The sequence below is a fragment of the Protopterus annectens genome, chromosome 9.part0 (genome assembly GCF_019279795.1).
Source record: "Protopterus annectens isolate FY-2018-M chromosome 9.part0, PAN1.0, whole genome shotgun sequence".
NCBI lineage: Eukaryota > Metazoa > Chordata > Ceratodontiformes > Protopteridae > Protopterus > Protopterus annectens.
The window spans coordinates 854,215,244-854,234,160 of NC_056743.1; the positions used below are offsets into that span (position 1 = coordinate 854,215,244).

The 18,917-nt window shown below is 43.8% G+C and overlaps 2 protein-coding genes across 4 annotated transcripts in view; one reads left to right on the forward strand and one right to left on the reverse strand.

Moving 5' to 3' along the window:
• The window catches only part of KIFC1 (kinesin family member C1), a gene marked incomplete in the record, with an annotated part of 1,304,428 nt that extends 1,294,463 nt beyond the window's left edge, over positions 1-9,965 (forward strand). For all 3 annotated transcript variants that reach the window (XM_044083556.1, XM_044083558.1, XM_044083557.1), the window contains 1 exon segment: positions 8,466-9,965. In XM_044083556.1, the coding sequence (XP_043939491.1) occupies positions 8,466-8,510 (45 nt within the window).
• The window catches only part of CCHR9.PART0H11orf98 (chromosome chr9.part0 C11orf98 homolog), a 395,998-nt gene that overhangs the window by 136,553 nt on the left and 240,528 nt on the right, over positions 1-18,917 (reverse strand). The window lies entirely within an intron of this gene.

Sequence of the window (18,917 nt, forward strand, 5' to 3'; positions counted from 1 at the left end):
ATGCATAGAGAAAGAGAGGGCCTGTGATAATAGGATCCCTGAGAGCACAGAAAGCAAAGTTTATAGATTTTCCATCGAGAGCCTATATGGCACTGAGTGTAGGGACAGCAATTTCAGTTTTTCCTGCTAAGATTCTTTTTGAGGTCCATGATGGGTTTTGTTAGGAACTTCTCCGCTCTTGAGTTTTTGACTTCTAGTTGAAATACATTCCAAAAGGTGCATTATATTCTAGAATGGGTCTAACCAGAGCAGCTTACTGGGGAGCAATAACGTTCTTGATTTTAGATGAGATGTGCTTTCTGACTATTTGTGATGTAAAGAAGAATCTTCTATGTACAGTGATCAAAGAAGAGGAAGTAATCGATGCAGGTGGCCCAGTTCCCTCAACACAAATTTGCTGGAAAGTGAGAAGCTTCCTCAATAAAATCCAGGATTGAACTAGTGACATGTAAATCTTCAACACTGTCCCAACTGAGTAATTTCAGCTCACCCAAAATGGAGAATGAGGGAATCAAACTCTTCACTACAGCGAGAAGCTTAGTGACAAAGCACTACCTGCTTGTCGAAATATTATGCTTGCTCAGGATTTGAACTTGGGACCTCTCACACCCAAAGCAAGAGTTTTATCCCTAGACCAACAAGCCACCATTACACAGTTTCATTTTCTGTTCTTCCTTGGCATTTCTCAGTGTGCCTGAGTGGTTAGCTGTGTGTAAAATATTTCCTACAAAGTACCTTGTCAGAAATGTTGGGGGAGAAAGTGGTTCTAATTAATGAAGTGATTCTTTTGAGCTGGGTTATAGGATCTGAATTGACTAGACATACCAACACCTTAATAAGTTTCTTACTATTGAGAGTCAAACAAGTGATTGCTAGCAAATGGAAATCAAAATATAAACCAACCATAACTGAAATATTGAATGTTATAAAGAAGATAAAATAATTTGACATGGGACATTTAGAGAATGGAAGGAGAAAATTACAAAGAAAGAAATGAAGTCTGTGGGAGCAATGAATGCAGATTAATATTCAGGAATAGTAAAATAAGGGAAGGCAAGAATTTGTAATGTTGGAGTGAATGAAAAGTATTAAAGAAAACGTAGATATATTGCAAGAATATAAAAATGGAAATAGCATTAAGGTTGGCTTTATTTTGTGTTACTTTAGGTATACCTATGCCAATTTTTGAAAAATGTGTTTAATATGCTTAAAGAATGAAAAGTCTGAATTCTGAGCACTTATTTGTAGAGCATTAAAAGCTGCTTACTTCAAAAGTTACCACTCTTGTTTTAAAGAGAGTGTTGTCTTCAAAAAGTGCAGGCGGACTTTCTAAGCATTTAATGAAAATGGATAAGAAGCTAGCAGGCAGAGAGTAAGGCTTTTTCGGTCCTCTCAGTCTTGCAAGGGCCTGAGATTGTTGGTTGTGAGGAGCTGGAAGGTTTATAGGGTCCAAGACTCTTACAAATATTTGTATAAGAACCTTCTTGCAGACCCTTCAGTACCATCTTTAGACATTGCCAGAGGTTCTAAGTTCACAACAGGTCTTACTACTTTCCCCCTGACAAATAAAGCAAGGTTTTTAGATTCTTTTTGTAAAACGTATACACATCTCTCTCCGTTAGTGCTATAAATTAACATATCTGTTAAAAATACTATGGAGAAATCCCAAGACAAGAGACTATTACTAATAAATTACCTTTAAAAGACCCTGGTTCAGGTAGCAGCCCAAGTGATGAAGGATTCAATTAATGAGAGAGGGAAGTAATGAGGCATTGCAGAGTTGCCTCTCCCTGGGGAGGATAGGGCTATCTTTCAAGTAGCACAGGACTGCCTTAGGATTATATAACCAGTGGATGTGAGTGACTTCCCCATGCTGTACCCTTTGTACACCACTGGATATGCACAAGGGAAATGCCTAAGACTTAAGGTGGGGAAAAAAGCTTATGGCTCTCTGAATGATTGCCATGCCATGGCAAGCTGTTACCTAGAAGTGAGAATGGATGAATATATACCCGTGGTTGTGGATCAAAAGTAAGTAGAACAAAAAAAAAAGTCTGAAATTGCTCAAATTTGATAAATCTATAATAGGATACAGTGCCACTGATACAGTGGGGAGAGCAACCACAGGCTCAGGAATGCATGGCTGAGAATCCATTCCATCACAACCAGCCTTAAGGGTTGGTCACTCTTATGCTTCTTCCTAGGAAATTTTCATATAACTGGAGGAAAAGGGAAGAGCTATAGAGCTGGTGAAACATTTTCACCTACCCACATCAAAGTCTTGGGAAAATTACATAATTAAACAGTAGCTACTCTGCAGTAAATAGTCAAGGCAGAGCACTTCAAGCAAAAAAGGGACCTTCAAAAAGAAGCAATCTGAGTTGAGTCAGAGCCGGTGATAAAGGTGTGTGTTTTGAATTCGGTTTTGTAACCTACAGCAAATATCTCCCTCAGCTATCTGTGATATGTTAGCCAAAACCAATTTTTCTCGAAACATGAAGGCCTCATACTCAGTGTGGGGATGCTGATGTGCAGAAGAGTGAAGTGGATAGTAGAAATCCATAATCAGTGTAGTTTCTTGGGGGGGGGGGGCTGTCACCCCCACCCCCAAATGACAGCTCCCCCCCAAACTACACTAACTGCATTTCTACCATCTACTTCACTCTTCCCACATCAGCATCCCAACACTCTGAGTATGAGGCCTTCATGTTTCGAGAAGAGTTGGTTTTGGCTAACATCACAGATGGCTGAGGGAGACATTTGCTGTAGGTTACAAAATAGAATTCAAAACCACACACCACATCCTAGAAATACTCTTTTGCCCCTTCAAACTAAACAGAAATAGCATAAATAAGTTTTGGCATAAACACTTGGTGTGTAAAGCCATATGAAGTCTCCCAAAACAAAGTAAAGAATTATACTTCTGGCTTTCTTGTCTCAAAAAAAGTTCTTGGAGACCAATTCTGGACTTATCTGGACTAAAACAGAGTTAGTAAAAAAAAAAAAAGGGTAGATAGGCTACCTTTATTACTGCTCAATTTCTGAGTTGTTTGGCTTCTGCTACATACCTACAATCAACTGCATTACTAGCTGAGTTAAGTACAAACTTGCATTGTTAGAGACTGTACTGCATTTTATTTTTCTGTGTATTTAATTGTTTCATTGGACTGCGTCTGTAGTTTATTTATTTTTCTATTTAAAATCCTACCGGTCCCATCTGTTCAGCTGTATCCCAGCTCTATTACAGTCTAGTGTCACTAGCTCATTCTACCTAATACAGAGAGAACATTTGTGAAGGGCAAGCCACGTAGGTCCTTAATTTTGAATTATCTTCTGTTTCTCCTTTCTCCCTTTCCACTTTCCAAAAAAAATTTTTCTAAGCTTGTTTCCTGTTTTCATGTAACTAGTTTAGTCCAGATACAGATTTGCTGTAACCAGGACTGTTTGTAAGCTTCTGAGCCCCCAAAGCCTTTCTGTGTTGGAGGGGAGCTTTCTAGCTTATCAGTGAGAGTGGTAAGCACTAGGTAGCCTGTCTACCACAAGATCCAGGTACAGATTCTTAGTTTTAGCACTTGAATTTGCTTATTCGCGCTCAGCACTTGGACAGAACTTGTTGTTCGCACTAAATAAGCTACAAATTATTACAGCACTCAACCTTCCTCTTTACCTAGAGGAAAACAGTTTTTGTACTTTCCTCACTTGCTTAGAGAAAAACTGCTCTTATACTAACTTTCCTCACTTGTCTAGGGGAAAGTAGTTTTTTATTCAGACATGTCCAAGGTTCAGCTCCCAGTCTTCTCTCCTGTCTATCTGATGAATCTGGGCATCCTGAGGCAATGTAGCAATTGCCTCATGTACACAGACAACCCTCTCCTCCTACCACCCAACACCACATCCTGTGAGAGATGCACTTATCTAGCCAAACTGGAGGTAAGGCCCTCTCCAACCAAGACTGAACTTAACAGTCGAGGAGAAGGTAAACACTTGCACCACACCACACTCAACACATAGTCCCACTAAACCTACACCACCCAAATCCACACACAGAAACACAAAAGCATTCGCAGAGGCTCTCAATAATAATCTGTTCAAGCAAAAGAGACCTCCAAAGCAGAAACGCAAGCAACCTCCACCCCCCCAACACCAACATAACCCAAATGAGACACAGCCCACAGACTCAGTGTGCCAATAAATCACAGCCCGTAAGGCAAACCAACATACCCAACACACTAGTCATAGGTGACTCTATAGTTAGGCACACTGATGTCTCACTCACCAGGCTAATCAGGGAGAAGGTTACTGTCAGGTGCCAGGATCTGCCACATAACCCACGCACTCAGGACACTCCACAACAAGTACAAATATGACTGTCATGGTCCAGGTTAGTGTGAACAACCTGAGGCGTACCTCCCTGGACTACATGAAAAGAGACATGGAAGAGCTCTCCGATCTTGTAGCCCAGGCAGGTATTACCCTAGCCCTGAGTAGCATCCTGCCATCAGCCAGAATTATACCGCAGTATAAGGACAAAATGATTGACTTCAACAATTGACTATGCTTCTGGTGTCATTCTAAGGGGATCCAGTATCTGTCTGCCTGGGATGACATGGTCGACAGACCATGATGCTTTGCCAGAGACGGCCTGCACCTGTCACCCCTGGGATTCTGGATACTGGCTAAGGCTCTTTCCACCCCTATAGTGCCTTTTTTTAGGCAAAGTTCAGATGACAAATTCACCACCTTAACAGGAACAGGCAAGCAAAAACTGAGGGTAATGCTACTCCATGCTAGACATCTAAATGCACTCACTCGAGGCACTCCTTAAAATGGAGAACATCTATATCTGTGCAGTGACTGAGACCTGGTTCAAGGCTCTAGAGAGCACCCCTGCATTACCAGGCTATACTCGTACCACACTTTTCGGCCATCTAACCTGGACCAGAACACCAAAGGCGAAGATGCATCCATATTCATTAAGGATATCCACACCTCCAGGCTAGTTGCGCAGCATAATGCATCCAAGGTTATCCAAGTGCAACTAACACTGGACAAAACTGCAATCCAGATTGCAGCTTGCTACAGATCCCCCACCATGCCCCAGGATTCACACTCCTCTTTTCTTGGTATACTGGAAAACATTAGGGTTCAAACAAACACCCCAATAATGGGCAATTTCAACTATCCCACCATTAACTGGGAAAACTACTCATGTACCAACTCCTTCGCTCGCTTTCTGAAATTCATAAATTCCAATGCCCTGGATCAACTTATCCACACCCCCACTGAGGGCAACAGTATCCTAGACCCTAGTCATTACCAACATGAGTGACTGGTGTTCCACACCTGAAATCAACTCCTCGTTGGTCAGATCCGACCATAAGCTAATCACCCCCAGATATCTGCATCCCGCCTTCACCCACCATTAAGGAAACCATGGTAAAAAAAAATTTCCAAAGCCATCTTCATGCTTCTTAAGACAGAAGTGGCAAACTTCATGACACTCATGCAGATGACAGTTACAACTGCTAAATCATACACAAATGCACTCTATAAGCACTTACACAAGTGCATGGATCATGCTATCCCAAACAGAACCAAGACGCTATCCTCCAAAAAAAGGAAGCCAATCTGGTGGTCCCCTGCCATAAGCAAACTCTATAACAGAAGGAAAACTATTGCAAAAGAGAGTAAAATCCCATGAGTGGAGGAGCTCCCTGGTCAGCCTCGGTAAGAAGCTGAGATCCCTTATAAGATCCTCCAAAGCTAGCTACGAAAACAAAATCGCCACCGATTCTAAGGGCAACCACAAAGCATTCTATAGCTATGTCAAGAATCTCAGTGGCAACACCCAGATCTGCTTTAAGTTACAGCACAACGGCACGAAAATTACAGAACCAGCTGATATTACCAATATCCTGGCAGATAGGGTCAGTGCTAACTTTACGCCCCTCTTACCCCCTAAAGGGCCCGTATCTATACAGGAAGAATGCAGAGTCCCTGTAATCACATCTATGCAGGTAACAGCTGCACTCTCTAAAACAAAAAACACAGCATTCATGGGACCGGACAACATCCCAGGCTGTGTTTTACCCAGACTTCAGAACAAACTGGCTCCCTACCTAAGCACCATGTTCAATCATAGTCTCAGATCAGGCTTTGTTACCACTGAATGATGCACAGCAACAGTTATCCCACTCCACAAAGGGGAAGCCACCACTGATCTTGGGAACTATTGCCCTATTAGCCTGACGAGCCTGGTCTGCAAGGTCATGGAACTCATAAAGACATTGGTAACCTCCAAACTCTGGACCCCACCCAGTTCAGGTTTGTGAAAGGCAGATCATGCCTTCTGAACCTGATAGACTTCTTTGAGGCAATCACCAAAGCCATAGATGAGGGTAAGGTGGTTCACACAGCCTATCTTGACCTCACCAAGGCTTTTGATACCATCCCCCATTCTGGAATTATAGTTAAACTCACTAAACAAGGTATAAATCCATACGTCACAAGATGGGTTGCCAACTGGCATACTGACAGAACCCACACTGTAAAAGCTGCAGACTCCAAATCTGACTTCAAACCAGTGACAAGTAGAGTACCACAGGGTTCAGTCCTGGGACCTCTCCTGTTGGTATCTACTTCTCTGAAGTACAAACTAACACAGAAGGCCTCTGGCTAATGAAGTTCGCAGATGACTGCAAACTAGGAGCCATAGTAGAGTCCCGAAATGATGCGGACATCCTATAGAAGGGCCTCACTGAGACAGATGCCTGGTGTCAGAGGCATGGCCTCACGCTCAATGCCAAAATGTGCACTGCCATCCCCTATGGTAAAAACTCTGTACCCATGAACTACCACATAAACAACAGTCTACTTAACGCCAAATGTGTGGTGAGATCTTGGGACCCAGGTGGACAGTAGTCTCTCCTTTGGTAATCACATCGCTGCAGTAGTCAGGAAATCTTTCTATGTGGCACACCTCATCACAAAAGGGTTCTCGTCCAGGAAAAAAAGAGGTCATTGTTCCCCTCTACTCGGCACTCATTATACCATTAATAGAGTACAACACCCCTTTTGGAATGTACCTCACAAGACATCTGCAGCAGCTGGAAAGGCCACAGAAGTACCTCACAAAGAGGATTACTAGCCTCAAACAGATGCCCTACACTGACCGTCTCAAATAACTCCAGCTTTACTCTGTAGCATATCGCCTACTCCGAGGAGATCTCTGCCTAGCATATAAAGCTATGTTAAACCCAGAGCTGATGGACATGCTACACCTTAAGAAATCCCAATCCCTCCGAGCTACACACACTCTATAGTACTTAACCTTAACACCACAATAAACATGACATGCTGGAGGGATAGATTCCTGTCCCAGAGACTTCCTATACTCTGGAACAAGCTACCCGTCTATGTCAAGCAAAGTTCCTCATTAGCACTCTTCAAGAAAAATCTTGATGAGTGGATGGGAAATAGGAAATACACCCCGGGGATCACTTCTGTGGCTCTGCTCGACAAGGGCACAGGAAATTAACTTTATTGGGTGGCGTAAGCCAGGGAACCTTGTTGACTAGGCTTACTTAGGTAGGCCCTTGGGCCGATAGACTAGTACCTACCTATGAACATTTCTTTAAAGCTACAAAATTCAAAATATTAATCCTGCTTGGCCATCCATTCTTTGCTTTTGCAAGATGCAGTATTAGGGACTCTGGATATGAAGGATGCTGACCTATATATTCCTATCCACTAAGACCACTGGCAATTTCTTTGCCTTCAGCTAGGCAGAAACAATACTAGGTTACCTTATTTCCCTTTGGTCTTTCCACTGTACCCAAAGTGTTCTCCAAATATGTGTCCATAACTTTTACCCATCTCAGGACCAGCAGATTCATATTTCCTTGTCTACTTGAGAATCATATTTCAGGAAAATGGCAACACTAAAAGTATACTTTGTTGGAAACTCCCACAGAAAAGAAATTCCACTCCCCCCTCCAAATCTCCACCCAGATTTGTTTTCTGGATAACTAGTATTTGTGCTTGGCTGTATTTTTTTGGAAAGCTTATTTGCCCTTTCTTCACCATTGTACAAATGTGGAGATTGCATATTTAAGGAAAACACAGCAGGGTAGTGGAATGACAGAATTTATTTTTTTTGGAGAGGATGAAACCAGTCAGCACTAAGGAGGGGGAGGTTCCTTTTCATATCAGTTGATATTGCTAAGAAACATTTCTGTTTAGCTTCATTTTTATCATTTGAACTTTGGACTGGTTAGCTAGTATGGTCAGTCTAAATGGATGGTGTAAAATCTAAAACTAAATCTGTATACTGTATTCATGTGTATTTTATTTTGCTGTATTATTTGTAATAAGAAATGTAACTGGTCACTTTACTTCATACAGTATCATATTTTAAAGGTGTTTTACAGCATATATTAACTTAGAATTTATGTTCCTTTTTCCAGGTGAATGAGTGTGTTATAGGAACTGCTCATGCCAACAGAAGATAAGGATCAAAACTTCGAATTGTGTACAGTCAATAAATCCCACATGGGTGCATTGTGCCTTAATGGTGATCCCCTGGCTTAGTTATCCCTTGTTGTAAGCAGAGATCCTGTGCTTAATGTCACAATGAGAGCAGTCGTGGGACTACAGAGTAAAAGAGCAAAAGATAAAAGTGGCATAAAGAGTGATGTACTGAGGAGGGGGAATGCAGCAGACCTGAACCCACTTTACTGTTTAAAGTAATGTCTACACATATGTTCTGTAACAGTCTGCCTAGGGCTATCTGACTTGTCATGGCTTACTACCAGTGTACATAAGCCCCACTACAAGTGTACTTTTGATGTGTGTCTCTCTTGTTTTTGTATATATTTCAGTGTAATGATCTTTTGTAATGTGTTGCTGTGTAACTATTTAAAAAAAAAAAAGAAAATGGCAAAGCTTTTATAATATTTATAACTGTTAGGTGGTCTTAAATGTCAAGCGCACTGCCTCCAGCAGGCCACATTAAGGGCATAGTGTTGCATAATTTGGTACTTTTGCTGAGTCATAGGCGCTGCTATATTCCTTTTGCTGAGTGATGAGCAGTATCTTCCTGTCTAAAATCAAAAGGTGGCTGTAGTTGCCAGGTTCTGTAGTCAACTTGCATTTCTTTGCGTGTAACCTACTGAAGTCTTTAATTCCATGTTAAATATGTATACAGTTGGTTTCAAGAAAAAATACTTGTCTAGTAAAAGGTATTTTGGTTACCAAGCTGAAGCTGCTTTAGCCATAGTCCTCTTCTAGCTTGCTTTCCAGATTTCCTGTGATCCTTGCTTTGAATCTCTGGAGCAAGCACTGGCAAGGCAAATCCTTGTTTTTTATTAAGTAATCCCAACCCAACTTCATTTCCATCACATCCATATGATGAGAAAAAACCCAGATTGTGCATTGCCCATCTGAACATCATAACTCATTATGAAGCTTTCTCATGTAACCTTTTTTATGTCTTTTAAGTGTCTTAATAGATTTCTACACGTTTTGTATATACTGGTCACAGTGAGGATTAGATCACTAAGAATAGCAAAATTTTGTATCAGCAAAACATTTTCTTGGTAGTGAATGAAATATACATTTTTAACAATTGAAAATAACTTTTTTTTTGCAGTTTAGCTCATAGTAGAGGAGTTTCCCTGTCAGCAAACCAGAAACTATTTTTTCAGCAAGGTTTTTAATTTTCTTAAGATGATGCCACAAAACTGGAATATTCATCCATATAATGCTCATGTTAGAGGGACATTCAACCTCAAAATTTGGATAGCAATTTTTGTGCTAGTGAATGAGTTAAAAATCTTTTAGAAGTTCAGAACCAAGGTGTTATGCATCCCCTTTAATAACGACCATTGTATTTTTATGTAGTCTTTTATACAATGTTGTTGCAATGTAGTTGTTGCATTCCCAATAAAACTGTACGTGAAAAAGTTTGTTGATTTTATTTTATTTATCTTCTGTTAAGTCTTCACAGAATTCCATTTTCAGTGGCAGGGCTTGCTCTCTACAGGAGTCAACTTGTGTACATTGATCTTTTTCCAAGTGGTATACAATAGAGGCAGCCAAAATGCTGGAATTGGTTTTCTTTCATAAAGTAAGCATAGAATATTCACTCTGTTCAGAACAAAAACTGCATCTTACTTTAAAGATGCTCCTCTAAGTGCTTTTACGTCCCTGGATTGACGCCATCAGTCTGCCTTCCATCCTAGCAAAATTGTTGGTGCTTGACCAGCCTGCTAAACGTTAAGTAATGACTTGGATGTTGCAGAAGTAGCTGAGAGGGAAAGGAGAGGATTGTCTGGGTATATTTTTTGGAAGGGAGTATCTCCAGTTATAGCCATAACCCCCTAAGGAAGGCTGCATGTAACAAAATAGTAGCCAGATCCAAGCCTCAATTTACTGAAGTATATATGTGTGTAAGCACTGAAGGCCATGTACAATTAAGCCTGTAGGATGCACTTGCTGGAAATAAAAGCAGAAAGAGCGTTTTAATGTATGACGCTAGCAATCCCAGTAACTGGGTCTTGCAAATTGTGGGAAAGCATGGGAGGGTAATAGTAGGGAGCCACCTGATGGGTACCAGCGGAGCAGAAATTTTTTTGCGCGTACTAATGGAGGTCTGCCCATTTTATCCACTATCTGACACTCTATCTTTAATTGAAGTCTCCAAGTGCAATATTAAATACCTTTTTACCATTGTATATGTTGCTGCTTATTCAGCCACACAGGAATTTCATGTTATGTTGACTTTACGTACCAGCAAGTCATGGCCATGAATATGCAGACTTTTTTTTCTTGATCTCTTTTAGGTGCACTGTAAATGGGATCCATGGAATCCTCCTTTAGACATCATTGCTATTAGATAGCACTATTCAGAGAACCTTCATGTCAACTATTTATGCCTCTAGAGTGGCAAACTCTCACAAAAATGTTAGGTAGTCTCTGACTTCTTTTTGTATCTTTTTTCATTAGGAGATACTGCAAGCAAGTACCTGACATCAAAATTTGCTCCATTTTTTTAAAGATTCTGTTCATATGCATTTGCGTTTACATCAACATGTATACCCAATAAACAGCAGCTATGATGTCAGGTGAAGTGCGACATCAGCCGAGGCCAGACCCAGACTTTGGAATCCGGCCGACCGAAGGGCTGCCTGAGGCAGGACAACCCATATGTTAGGACTGCAGATGCATCCTTGAAGGACATCCTTTTCTCTCCTCCTTTCTGTGTGTGTGCGCTTGCCTTTGAGCCTGTGTGGGTATGGCTGAAGCCCGTAAGGTAGGATTTAGAAAATGCACAGAGTGTTGGCGAGGCGGTGGCCACACACTGTGCGTGGTTTGCCTTGGTGCATATCACCTCAAGTCTCCCTGTCCTATGTGTGCTGGTTTCAACCCCACAGCACTTGAGGACCGGCAGGACAAACTGATTTTGAAGGGATTACTCCCCTCTTCAGGGACTACCGTCCCTTCCTCCCCAGCAAGAATAGCAGCAGCTGCTGCTTCTACTTCCTCTTCCCTGGCCTCTGGGACTCAAACTCCAGCCAAGAGGTCCGGGGAAGGGGACAAGACCAAGAAAGACTATTCCCGCAAGTGGTCCCCTGACCATTTGTCTTTGGCGGCTCTGCCACTGAAAATCAGACCAGCAACTAGGCCTGGGTCTCCTTGCCTTCACTCCCCCAGGTTCTCCCTCAAGCCCAAGGAGACTAGTATCTAGTCCCCAGTAAGGACTTCTCCCCACCGACTTTCCCGTGCAGTTCCGGTGTCCTCCTGTTCCACCCGAAGTTTAAGCAAAGCAGAGATGGACAAGATGATGTGCAGATTCAGCCGCACTCCGATCCAGATGGGGGTCTTGCTGGTGCTCCCTCTGGATGGGGCTCCTTTGCAACCTTTGTTCTGACCAATAACTCCTTCTCTGATCTGACTGGCAATTTCGGAGTTCTTGGATCCGAGGACTCTCGAGGTCGAGGGGTTGGTGACGCTGGTACTATGTACCTAGACGTCGGCCATTGCCTTGAGCTTGTCTGATTCCACAGGATCGGATCCGGGCTCTCGGACCCATAGCCTTGGGGTTGGATCTGAGGGAGTGCTGTATGCTCCGAGTGTTTCAGAGTGGAGCATCCCTCTCGGCATCTCTGCTCCTGGAGGTTTGGCTCCGACAGCCTATCGGATCAGAGGGGGGGGGGGGCCGCCAGTACATCCCAAGAGGTTCGCTCCCCCCTCTGCATTTGATGTGTTGGAGAGTGTTCTCTGTGTCGAGGCCTCTGACCATTTCGTCCTTGGACTCCGCCCAGACCCTCCGGTCCTAACCGACCATCTTGCCATCTCAGGGACAGATCGTGATGACACAGGAAGTTTGGTGGAACATTAAGAGGTTTGTGAGTCCCCCCAAGGAGGTACCCCGAAAACATTAAGTGTAAGAGGAGGCACTTGGACTCTCCAACAGAGTCCCTCACAGAAGACGCGGACTTGGATGAAGGGGATGGTTCCCCAAGGTCACCCCCCCCCCCCCCCCGAGGATGTCTCTCTTGGAGACATCATGGATCTCCTTCACCAGAGGGGGAGTGGTTAACCCCCAAACCTACCTCGGATGAGTCCGTGTTCCTGGGGCATTTGATTCGGGCCCATCTACCTCTTGGGTGACCCCCCACCCCCACTGATCCACTCGTGGATTTAATAACATCTAGGGCATGGAAGGAGGCGGTCACCGTAGAGCCCATCCCTAAGCTCCCCAACAAAGTGCCGAGTCCCCCGTCAGACAGGACGCATTGGAATAGGAATTCCCAGTAGATGCCATGATGCTGGCGGTTGCCACCAAGAAGGAGAGCTCCACGGTCCATCCCCCTGATCTAAAATCAAGAGCGATGGACCATTTTGGGAAGCGAGTATATGCTTTAGCGAACTTCTCTCTGAGGGTGCTCAACTATATATTACACATGTCATTAGACTCCAGAGAGACCTCGTGAAGGAGATCACTGAGTCTACCCCAGAGTCCATGTCAGTGGAGGACAAGAAGACCTTCTCTGCTCAAATGGCCGCTCTAAAAGTGTTGCCAACATGTCCATGCGACTGCTCTCTCATGCTATGGAGGGAGCTGCGAGGGCAGCCAGGACAGGCATTGCTATCAAGCGTCACGCCTGGCTCCAGTTGTATCACTTTTCAGAACCCTTCAAGGTGTCTTTCACCAACGCCCCTTATGATGGTTCTTCCCTCTTCGGGAAGTCGGTGAAAGAGACTTTGGTCCAGACCGAGGAAGACGGGAAGACACTGTGTGCCATTGGTATCCACTTCTCCTCTCCTCAAATATCCTTTTCTAGGAATCGGCGAGGAACAAAGAAGATGTGGTTACAGAAGTCTTGGGCGTTTTCCCAGGACGCTCAGGAATCTCCATCCTCTAGAGGCAGAGGAGGTCAGAACAGATGCCGCCCGAGAGGCGGGGGGGGGGGTTCCTAGGAATTTCAGGTCCCAATAACTCTTTTCAGAGGGACCCAGGTAGCAGCCCTGAAGGGTTGCCCAACTGCTCATCTCTGGAGGCAGTCGGGGGTCGCCTGTCACTACACACGAAGGCATGGGAGTCCATTACGAAAGATCACTGGGTGTTGCGAATCATATCCAGAGGATTTTTCGTTCCATTCAAGGAACATCCCCGTCTGAACAAACGCCTCCCAGACGTTCCACCCGTGTAACGGGAGGAGGCAGCATTAGAAATAGGAAAGCTGCTGAACAAACGAGTCATCCACCGATCCCCCAGGCCAGTCCATTTACTCCAGGTTCTTTTTAGTGCCAAAGAAAACAGGGGACCTTAGACCCATCTTGGATCTATCCACATTAAACCTGTCAGTAACCAAGACAAAATTCCGAATGGTCACACTCCAATCGATCCTGCCTTTTCTGCAGGCCACAAACTGGATGTGCTCTATCGATCTCCAGGATGAGTATTACCACATCAAAATAGACAGATGCTCCCAGAGGTTTCTTTGCTTCAGGCTGGGAGCCAATCACTACTAGTTCAGAGCCCTCCCCTTTGGTCTCACCACAACCCCTAGGGTGTTTACCAAAGTGATGGCGGTTGTAGCAGCTCACTTGAGGCTCCATGGTATTCAGGTCTTCCCTACCTGGACGATTGGCTCTTTGCTGCCCCCTCAGATCATCTACTATGTCAGGCCAGGGATTACTTCACCCAATTAGCAAACAATCTGAGGATTACCATCAACCTGAACAAATCTCTAGAGCCGGTTCAGATTCTGAACTTTATTGGGGCATGTTTGGACACTCTTCAAATGAAAATTTTTCTCACCCCGGACAGGATACACAGTTTAAGAACGCATGTCTTACAAATTCTTCATGCCCAAGTCCCCACAGCTGCAGCAGTGCTCAGTGCATTAGGATCTAAGTTGGCCACAATCAATCTCCTGCCATTGGCTCGCCTGCATACGAGAGTTCTTCAATGGACACTTGCTGTCCAATGGTCCCTGTTGGACCTTTCTCTCTCCTGTCCAGTAAGAATCTTGAGGACATGCAGGGACTCCCTTCAGTGGTCTATTCAATCTCCAGATGTCCTCAAAGGACATTCCTTTCACCCTGTTTTCACCAACACCACAGTGACCATGGACACCTCACAGCTAGGGTGGAGGGGGCCACTGCTCAGGAAGGACGGTCCCCCTCCGAGACCGAATTGCATATCAATGCTCTGGAGATGAGGGCGGTTCTTTTGGTGTTGCAGGCACTTCATGCCCATCATCTTCTAGGGACGATCCCATTTAGATAGACAACATGTTAGTAGTGTGGTACATCAACAAACAAGGAGGGAACCAGATCTTATCCCCTCTGTCGAGAAGCCATGAGAGTGTGGGAATGGGCAATCTCCACCAGCCCGCTTTCTAGTACCAACGCACATTCAGGGGTGGTCCAACATTCTAGCGGACAGGCTCAGCAGATATATTCTGATGCCTTACGTGTGGTCTCTGAATCCTTCAGTAACTGAACAGATCTTTCAAAATTAGGCTCAGCTTGCTGCGATCTCTTCCCATCTCCTTCCAATGCAAAATGCAGCAAGTTTTTTGCTCTGAACCCCCCTGGAGGGGGAAGGTCCCAGTGACGCACTGGTCCATGCTTGGCCTCCCGGTGGTCTCTATGCATATCCCCCACTCCCTCTTATGTCCATGTTTCTTCAGAAACCTCGAAAGCTGAGGAGCACAGTTATCCTCATAGCCCCATTCTGGCCTCGCCAGATTTGGTTCCCCTCACTGTGGTCTCACCTAGTTATTCCTCCATGGACACTGGATCCAGTCCTGGATCTTCTTTCTCATCCCTCAGGGATCCCTCACCCAGATCTGGACAATCTGACACTCACAGCGTAGCTGCTCCGGTTCCCATGATTATCAGAACTCCCGGGTTGTCATCCCCTGTAAAGTCCATCTTGGTGGCAGCTCAAAATCCTGTACCAGAAAGGTGTATCATAGTAAATGGAGATGTTTTTCCATATGGGCTACTCAGCGAGCTTTGGGCCCTCTCATGGCTCCTCTTTCAGCAGTCTTAGAGTTTTTGGCCAACATCTTCCATCAGGGTGTAAGTTCCACAGTTAAGGTGCAGCTGGCAGCTATCTCTAATTTTCTAAAGAAAACCATATCCCCTCAAGCCACACACACACTAGGGATCTAAACCTCATCACAACAATAAACAGGATGTGCTGGAAGGATAGATTCTTGTCCCAGAGACTTCCCATGCTTTGAAACAAGATTCCAATCTACATTAGGCAGAGCTCCTCACTAACACTCTTCAAGAGAAACCTTGACGAGTGGATGGGAAATGAAATTTACCCTGGGGATCACTTTATTGGCTCTGCTGGACAGAGGCACAGGGAACTAATCTAAGGGGGCGGCAAAAGCCAACACACTCTGGCTAAGCCTATAAATGCCTTCAGGCAGATAGCCTAGTACCTAACTATGAACCTATGTGGGGGTGAATATGTCTTGCATGGCTTTTTCCAAACTATTTAAAACATTCCTTAAAGGGACCTTTCTACTTAGACCTCTGGTTAAGGACCCTACGCCTTTTTAGGATCTTACCTTAGTGTTACAGGCGTTGGTTTCTGCACCCACTTAACTGGCTGCATCGGTTGATCTTCAGTTTTTGACCTGGAAAACTGCATTCTTGGTGGCCATTATCTCAGCCAAAAGAGTGTCGGAGCTTCAAGCTCCTTCTATTAAGGTGCCCTACATGATCTTTCATAAGGATAGTGTCGTTGCGTACTAACCCATCCTTTCTTCCTAAGGTGGCTTCAGAAGCCAATATTAACCAAACAATAAATTTGCCAGTTTTCTTTCCCAACTTCCAAAACAAAGGGGAATACAAGTTGCATCTACTTGATGTTCATAGGCAACTGAGATTGTACTTACTTAGGATGAAGCCCTTCCACAAATCTGAACAGTTACTCATGTCTTATGCTAAACCCTTTTTAGGCAAGCCAGTTTCCAAGGTAACAATTGCTCAATGGATTTCCTTGTGCATTGCTCGAGCCTATGAGGTGAAAGGTAGGTCCTTGCTAGGACATGTGAAGGCACACTCCACCCAATCTACTGCTACGTCAGCTGCCTTCTGGTCTAGGGCGTCTCTGGAAGATATATGCTCGGCAGCTACTTGGTCCTTATCTCATACCTTCATTTCTCATTACAAGTTGGATATTGTGTCTCAGAATAGAGCATCCTTTGGCTCTGCTGTGCTCTAGAATATCCTTCCATGAGGGCCACCCAGGAGTTTAAGGTAGCTGGGGACTCTGTCCCACAGGTTGAAGATCAAATGAAGTAAACTACTTAAGATAAAGATGGTATGTACTCACCATAACGTTCCATCTGAGTAGTTGCACTTTATTTGTTTTCAACCTTCCCCCCCTCCTTCCCCCTGACCTCATCATGGATGCAGACTATGTTTTTGACCTTGTGTAAAGTGTCTGGCCCTTAACTCTGTCCGGGTCAAGGAGTGCAATGGAGATCCTTGTTATGATAAGGTGATGTTGGGTCGGGTAGATGATGCCTTTTAGGTAGCAAACTCGATCTGAACAGAGATGAGGCATTATGGGTAAGGGGAGGAGTCTGGAGTTCGGATCCACAGCTATAAAATGCGGCCGTGTCGGATCCGATGTGGATCCGAAACCCACAGGTTGAAGACAAATGAAGTACAACTACTCAGATGGAATGTTATGGTGAGTACATAACTTCTTTTTTTATTCTAATTGCGAAAGTATGAGGAATGTTTTGTCTGTAGTTTCTTCTTGTGAAGAAAATCTGCTTTAAATGGTTTCATTTCTTCATTTTACAGATCTAAACTTAGTTTAAAGTGTGTATGACCCTGATACTATTTCTAGGGCTATGGCCACTAGTACTGTTTTGAGGAGATTTTCTGGTTGCCTTGTCGGCACCTCGCAGATAATGTGAAAAATGAGATTTTAAATTCTCCTTTGGATACAGATCATTATTTTGCTCCCTCTGCTGCAGAGGTGATCAAAAAGTGTGATGGGGAGGGGTAGGCTGATTCAGGAATATGTAAGATTTTACAGCGCTCTTTTTCCATATTTTCTAAGGGATTCTGTAATTCCTCTTCCAATTTTGCCAAGAAACAAAATAAACAGTCTCCACAAAATACTGGTAAAAAAAATTTAAGAAGGAATGGCAAGGGGGGTTATAAAAAAATACAGGATCCCCCAAAAAACAGATAGTCCCACTAGTCAGGATGAATTTTTAAGGGCCTTGTCCCCCCCACCGATAATCCCTTCCAGAAAGTCTGAATATCCACTTTTCTCTCTGGCAACAGAGTTTCAGACAAATGGGTTCTAAAGATTATTCATCAAGATTACAAACAGCAGTGGGAAGAAATTCCTTCCTCTATTGGGTAATTCCTTATCCCCAGATCAGACATCTTTTCCCCCATGTCCTTCGACACATCTCTGAAAGTGATAGGGCTGGTTCCCCCTTCCCAGGTTGCAGAAGATTTTTATTCAAGGATGTTTTTGAAGTCATAGAAACCATTTCTGAATTTATCTTTCCTAAGCCACTTTATAATAGTGCCCAAGTTCAAAATGCCAGTTCTTTACAACCTATTTACCAGTTCTTCCTCATTTATGTCTTCTGCTAACACTAGATTTAAAGGATGTTCATCCCATCCATAGTCATTCAGACTTCAGCCATTTCTTAAGATTCTCTGGGTCTGGATCCCATTATCAGTACTCTGCATTATCCTTTGGACTACCCACTGTACTGTTTTCAGAGAGTCTAGCACCAGTTATAGCTCCATTGCAGGCTAAAGGGTATCCTTCTGTATTTAGACTTGCTTATATTTGCAGAATCTGTGTCAGGAATCTCTCACTTGAGTGAGATCTCTTAACACAGGCTGGGATTCCAAGAGAACATTCAGATATTTGACTCCTCCACACAGGATTTCATTCCTGGGGTGTCTGGTAGACACCTCAGTTCAGAGAGTTTTTCTTCCACAGGAAAACTAGATCTATACCTATATCTAGTTCTAGGGTTCTCCATTTCAACTTCAGTCACTACAAAGGGATACCTCAAGATTTTGGGTCTCATGGCTTCTGAGTCTCATGACATCCTGTCAAGATCCCACATGAGAAAAATACAATGGTATGAAGTCTCTGGTCACAGCACTGACACTCGTTATCTTTTCAAATCTCAGTTCTGGGATCTGTGAGGATAGCAAATATCTCTAAATCAGGTCTCCCGTTCTCCCCTCCTACTCCAAAGCAGTAAGTCATCACAGGTGACACTGACTTTGCTTGGGCAGAAGTTTTAGGAGGGATAAAAGTGCAAGGTATTTGGGACACCAGGGAGAGATTCAAGAACATAATGCTTGCTTCCAACCAAGGCACACACATCTCT